This window comes from Limulus polyphemus, unplaced genomic scaffold (assembly GCF_000517525.1).
Source record: "Limulus polyphemus unplaced genomic scaffold, Limulus_polyphemus-2.1.2 Scaffold6878, whole genome shotgun sequence".
NCBI lineage: Eukaryota > Metazoa > Arthropoda > Merostomata > Xiphosura > Limulidae > Limulus > Limulus polyphemus.
The window spans coordinates 3981-11025 of NW_013672488.1; the positions used below are offsets into that span (position 1 = coordinate 3981).

The following is a 7045-nucleotide window of genomic DNA, read 5'->3' on the forward strand; positions in this document are numbered from 1 at the left end:
GTAGTCACGTGACTCGCTGACGCAACAATATAATATTCGATGAACACTCGCTAGGGGCAACGGTAGCAAACATTAACTTAGGGTGTTTGTGTTCGGAAGTAAATTACGCTTAAAAGTATAGGTTAAAGAGATTCTGAAGTGCAACTAACTTTATCTTTAATAAATTACAAATTTTACATCAGAATTTAAGTGTGTCTTACGATAATATTCTTGGAAAAATGCCAACCAATGCTGACAGTATCCTCGACGGTTTCAAACTGTATCCTTTAATTGTTTGGAATTTGATTTTAAGTTACAATTAAATGTTATAAACTAATAGTAATAAAGACAAATGTATAACTTAAATCCTCTGACTGTACTATAATTTAGACTGTACGATATCGTATATGCCAAATATTCTGAAAATTTAGTATAATATTGGAATTCTTTACAACTGAATGTTGGACATTGAAAATCATAGTTTTTAACATTGACAGTATTAACAATATATTTTTGGAGTTTTCAACTTTCCCATTCAATACAAAAATTTCAGTAAATAGACCCAGTTCTGTAAACATGCTTTTTTATATTTGTGGTGGAAAGTTTTGAAACTATAAGTAGTTTGAAAAAAGTTAGGTATTTAGTACTTAGCAAAAACATTGCGAGGGAGAGAGGCAAAATTCAAGGTTGTAGTTAATTAAGTGATTATGCAGGATATAGTTATTAATATCTTCCCATAGCTAGTGAGGATGAATGGGTGGGCATAAGACAGGTTATAAACATGCATTTCAAATGGGGATAGCAGTTTCATCAATTTTCATTCTTCCCAGTGAACATAACATGAAACTTACCTGTTACTGTTTTGAATGAATACTTCACTGTATTAAGTCAATTTTTATAAAGATTTTTCTGCAAATGCCCTTTAAAATAGTAAAGTCTTGCTATGTTCACTACCTCATATTAGACAACTTCATCCTAACAGTAACAGAATTTCTATGAGATTTATCATTTGTGCCACATTATTTTGCATTTGGACACTTCCTTTAGAAGGAACAAAGTTCTGGATTAAATAAGTGTAGTATATACCTCTTCATTATGTTAAATCTTTGGTTAAATGAATTGGTTTCAAACTATAATTGTAATAATATAGTAAATTTAATTTATATTGATTGATCTGTAAGTTACATGAAATTAAGATGTCCTCAAATTAACCTTGAATCTATGGCAAATGAGTATATAAAGATAAAAGAAACAGTAATGTAAATATTTATTTTTCTATATCATTACTTAAGCATTCATTCTATAGATTATCATAAGGCTGTGCATATTCAGAAGTTGAGAAATAATAACTTGCTGATGAGAAATTAAATTAAATGATAAAACTCAGTTGACACACTATCATAGATGTATATAATAACAATACTTAAGAACAATAAGGGTAATATTGTTCTATTCAATAAATATACTTATAAATCCACCAAATCTGAAAGCAACCCATTCCAAAGACCAACCACCCTATCAGAAAAATATAGCTGTCTTAGCTGAAGATGACTCCTACTATGCCAAAATTTATATTTGTGTTCCCTTGTCCTACCATTTTTACCATTAAAATGATGCATTGATACTATCAATTCCCTTAACAATCATAAATAGCTCAATTAGATTCGTTTTGACGTTTCTTTCTTCAAGGGGAAAACAGTTTCAGAGAGCTTAACCTGTCCTCACATGACAATCTTTCTATCTCAGATATCATTCTAGTAGCCCTCTTTTTAACCCTTTCTAACAGTTCAGTTCTTCTTAAGGAACCAAAGGCTGTACACATTGAGAAATGTAGCAAACTTCGTTTTTTATTCCTTTACTATCAGTTAGCCATTTTCTTTAAAGTTAAGGGAGTGATACCCAGGACCTTTGCACTCTCAGCAATGGAAGAAAAACATATAATGACAATACTTATAATTTTAAAATACAATCATAGATGTACGTAATCAGAAATTACTGTAAACTTGTTTCTTCTATCATTACCATTACCTTTGTAGGAGTACCCTGGGATACATGTACTTTAACAGCAAAAGAATGGCACATCACACACAGGTTTTAAAAGCAAAAACACAACATAGAATATTGTAACATAGGATAACAGCAAATTCTCTTTTTTTCCCCACTTGCAGAATATTTTTCACTTTTCTGTTTTTTAAGGAATATACTGTGGTATCACACAGTCAGAAGAATAAAAAATTATAAGGAATGGCCATTGTTTTTTGAATGAAACAAATATAATATATAAATATAGTATTACAAAAATTGTTTAATCTCGAAGTCTTAAGTCCAAGGAGGTACAGTACTAGTATAACCCAATAATGCACAAAGTGTAGATTGGACTGGACCTCCCTTGAACTTAGACTTTGAGATTTGAAATACTAAGTTTATTTATTATACATGCTATTGTGTGGCTATATAATGTTAAGAACTGAATAGTGGCCAATGACACTTTTTCTTCACTTCTCCTATCCAGTGTATAGGTTTTTCACATTGTGACTATAAAGCACATTCACACTAACTATATGTTTGTGACATTACATTATTTGTACTTGTTGATTCCAGGGTTGTTTGCTTATACAGCTGGGTATTTAGTTGTATTTGCTGATTGATTAATCATCATGCTCATTAATAATTTACACTCAACTAATTGATTATTCTCACATGTAACTAATCTATCTAATTTCAGCTTGTTTCATTTTTTAAGACATTTTCAAACTACCCAATGTTTAGCATGATAGACACCTTCAGGTAGAACATTTTATAAGGAAGTTACTTTTTAAATCCTAAACTGTTGTACATAAGAGTGTACTATATATACATAATGTATTATAAAACTGTAACAAGGTGAAAATATTATTAATGCCATTCCATTGGTTTCTCAATATCAATTTTTACAAGATGGCTATTGAAATTTTGTTCATGCATGCAAATAAACATTTCTTCATGACATTGGTTATAAATTAGCAAAAAACTAAACATAACAGTGACTACTAAGATTACTTTTAAGTACAGGTTAACAAGAGTTATGTAGGCTTTGTTTTGGGGATTGATTAAGTATATCTAGCATGTGGTAGTGAAGATGCTGATACTTTAAATGTGTCTTCACTCTGAAAAGGGACAATAAACTTAACAGCATCTGCCACTTCATTTGTTAGAGAAGAATAAGATTATCAGTGTTTAGTGAGCCAAAAATTCATTATTTTGAATCAGAAAAATGCCAGTTCGACACTTCTATATCTCCATTACATGTTTATTTGCCATAACTCATTATTGAGGCAATACTGCAATTGAGCTGATTTATACAAAATCAATCACAGAGTATGTTTTTATAATACTCTATATAATATAAAGTACAATGTAGAAGAAAATTTATGTATACGTTATGATGCAATAGTAGCCTATTTATACAAAGTCTAACACAGTTTGTCTTTGTAATATTCTATACAATCATTGAATCGGTAGACTATATGTAGGGATGGCAAAGGTACTCAATAGGCATAATACAACTATGCATGTTAAAAAATCAACAGCAACAGACAGTTTTACTTTAAAATATCATTGCCACACGCTTTCATTTGTTTCTCTACCCAACAAGCCCAAAAACAAGGCAAGAAACCATAGCTATGATATCAACCTAGAAAGTGACCAACCCACCAAATTGTTCATCTTTATTCTTCTTGTTTCAGTCAAGAAAACTGAAAAACTACTTTATCACTAACATCAGTTTAAACCTTGGTCCACTGTATGTGTTTCTGGGCAGTGCATGGTGTCATTGCTTAGTTGTAATAACTAGTAGTAATTAAAAAAAATAAAAAATCATAACTCTAGTGTAGATGATGTTATCATTACCCCTTGAAGCTAGCTTTCTTACAGAAATTTGGTGTTCCTTTATAAAGCTTAAGTACTAGGTGAAACAGGAATTACCAGCCATTAATAGACAAATATTAGGTGGCTATAACATGTAGAATACTCAATGCTTCATCCACCATACAATGGGAGTCAATCCTATATTATGTATGAAGTGAAGGGGTAAAAAAAAATCAGTACATGTAAAATTAAGTTTTATTACTCACATCCATAGAATACACTAATTTTCAATGAGGGGAAAAAATGTCAAAACTGTAAAATGCATATTTGACTTTAATATTACTGCAGTTGGAAGTTATATATTCCTGACTATTGGTATGCAGTTTGTTCATCATAATATCATGGTCATGTCAGAGCAGGCATCAATGTAGGGTAACTAAGAGTCTAGGACTTATGTACAAGGAAAACTAAGTTGAGTCAAAACATGTTTTGATTAATTACAGACTCTTGCTACAAGATTGGTCAATTTGATTGACCTCATAGCCATTTTGTATTTGTGCATTTTACAGTGTAACATTAAATATTAATACTAAAAGTCATGTATGGAGGATCAGTATATAATCGTATCATCCCTATATTCTTGTTTGTATTCTTTTTGGCACTGCCATCCTACATCATTTTACATTTACAAAATATTTTGATTACTTGTATAATCTAGAAGAAAGTTTATGTATATGTTGTGTTTTTGCTTTGTTACCCTAAATAAAATGGCTGATACTTGCAAATTATGATGCTCTATTAATTTTGTTATTGTTTGTGGAAATTAATACATTTACATTTGTAGTTTATCACATGGTTGAAAGGCAGGTATGGCTGAGTGGATAAAGAATACTACTTCATGAGCATTCAACCTTTGATCAGAGAACTGTCAATGCTTGCTACAACTTCCACTGAAATACACATTCATAAAGTAAAAAATCATGGTGTTACAAATTAACACTTACACAATGAATAAAAAGTATATTTGTGGCTTATTTAACACAAAAGAACACAATTATGCAAATTATAAATTACAAATGTAACACATTGTGAGAACAGTAATCTTACACCTTATTCAACACTAAAGAATACAGTTATATAATGAAAAAATAAAAAAACTAGTAAATTTATAATATTTATTACCAAAATTAAGAAAAATTAGGAAGTTTAAAGAATGATAAAGCTTGTGGGCCAGATAGTATTTCCCCAAGGGTATTTTTAGGAGGCTAATGATTGAATATGTAAGCCCCTTGCTACTATTGTTTTGTAAGTTGGCTAATGTTACTTGTCTTTTCAAGGGAATTGATAAATACTGTCCCAATAATTATAGGTTTATTAGTCTTGCATTAGTAGTGGGAAAAATTTATGAAAGTTTGATAAAAAATGCTTTTCAGAGTCACTTAAAAAGTTTAAAATTCTGTTGGATAGTCAGCATAGTATCACTAGGGGAAAATTAATGACCTTATTAATCTTGTGACATTCTTTGAAGATGTTATTGCTTATGTAGATAAGTGTATCAGTGTGTATTTGGTGTATCTTGATTTTCAGAAAGTGTTTGTCAAGGTGTCACATAGAAGACTTGTTAAAATTATCTCTAGGTGTGGGAGGATAAGTTGGTTCATTAGATATCAAAGTAGCTGTATGGAAAAAAGCAGAAAGTTGTTATAAATGGAGATCAATCAAATGGATTGATGTCACAAATGGGGTACCTCAGGGCTCAGCTCAGTGTTAGGACCTTTGCTCTTTTTGATTTACAATTAATGACATAGATGAAGGAATGGTCAATAAGATACTTAAATTTGCTGATAATATTAAGGTTTTGAATGTTTCTGATTATTGAGATAATGCTGCTGTTTTACAAAAAGGTTTGGTGAGTTGGGTGAATGAATGGCAGATGGCTTTTAATTATAATAAATGCAAGTGGGATATTATTTAAATTATAAGTATAACTTTGATTGGAATAACCTTAATGGTGTTATGGAAGAAAAGGATCTTGGAGTTCTGATTTATTTTAAGCCATCCAAGCAATGTGCTGTTTCTAGCAGCAGGGCAAATAGGATTTTAGGTTTTATTTACAGAAATGTAGATACAAATCTACAAATACAAATCTAAAGTGGTTATAAGTTCATTGTACAGAAGAGCAAAAGAGAATCAGATTGAGGTATTTAAGATTATTAACAGGGTTGATAGTGTTGATGCATGATCTTTTTCTTCCTTAATGATGAGATTGTTAAGACAAGGAAACATAAGTACAAATCTTGGCATGGTAGAAGACAACTTTAGCTAAGATAGCTTTATTTTTCTCTAAAGGTGGTTGGCCTTTTGATGTGGTGGATACAGTAAATTTAAGGAAGTTTAAAGAAAGGTTTGATAAATATTTGAATGATAATGACTGATAATAAATTTTAAAATTTAGTGGATGGGATGACCTAGATGGACCAACAGGTCTCATATTGTCCTTAAATTGTATCTACATATGTGCTTCTAGCCAATTTGCCTTCCCTCTATTAAGCAGTTAAAAATAAGGGACAGTAACATATAACCTAAGTAGCTTAACCATAACTCAGAAATGAAAAACGAGTATAATGTCTCCGTGGCTGAAAGTGCAAGCATATTTGGTGGCAACAGGAATTAAAATCTTGAATCAAGAGGCAACTACCCTAGTCACCATGCCATGCCACCCTAAAGCTGAACAAACTTGAATTAATCAAAATTATAATAAGGAAGTCTCAAAATGGCAGTATCTCAATTACTAGGATAATTGGAATAATCAGAAACACTAAATTCAACTACTTGATTTTCCTTTGACACTAATATTGTGGGTAATCAAGTTTCAAATTTATTGCCAAAATAAAATCTGTGTACATTGTAGCTAGCTGCTCATCCTCAATCTTGCAGCAATTTGAAAACCTCCAAACTTTTAAGTATGTGTTTTTAGTGTCATGAAATGGGATCCTCCCAGAGTTTATTCTGAGCATGGTTAAGAGTTAAATGAAATTCTCTTTTATTTCCTGTGAATTATTGCAAGCCTTAACTACAAACATATTTTCTGCAAAGCACAGAAGTAACAGATATATATATACACTGAGTACTCAGTTTCCTTCCTTATGATACAATAAACCAATATCTGATGATTAAACATATACTAGTAATATATTGGTGTACTTGGTGACAGATTTTC

The 7045-nt window shown here is 30.9% G+C and overlaps 1 protein-coding gene across 3 annotated transcripts in view; it reads left to right on the forward strand.

Moving 5' to 3' along the window:
* The first annotated feature begins 41 nt into the window (after nt 1-41).
* LOC106474149 (retinal rod rhodopsin-sensitive cGMP 3',5'-cyclic phosphodiesterase subunit delta-like) overlaps nt 42-7045 on the forward strand; it is a 29463-nt gene continuing 22459 nt past the window's right edge. For 2 of the 3 annotated variants that reach the window (XM_022402519.1, XM_022402521.1), the window contains exon 1: nt 52-259. In XM_022402519.1, the coding sequence (XP_022258227.1) occupies nt 229-259 (31 nt within the window). In that variant the 5' untranslated portion in view covers nt 52-228. Of the gene's footprint in view, nt 260-7045 lie in introns of all 3 variants that reach the window. The other variant, XM_013934840.2, reaches the window with a different exon arrangement.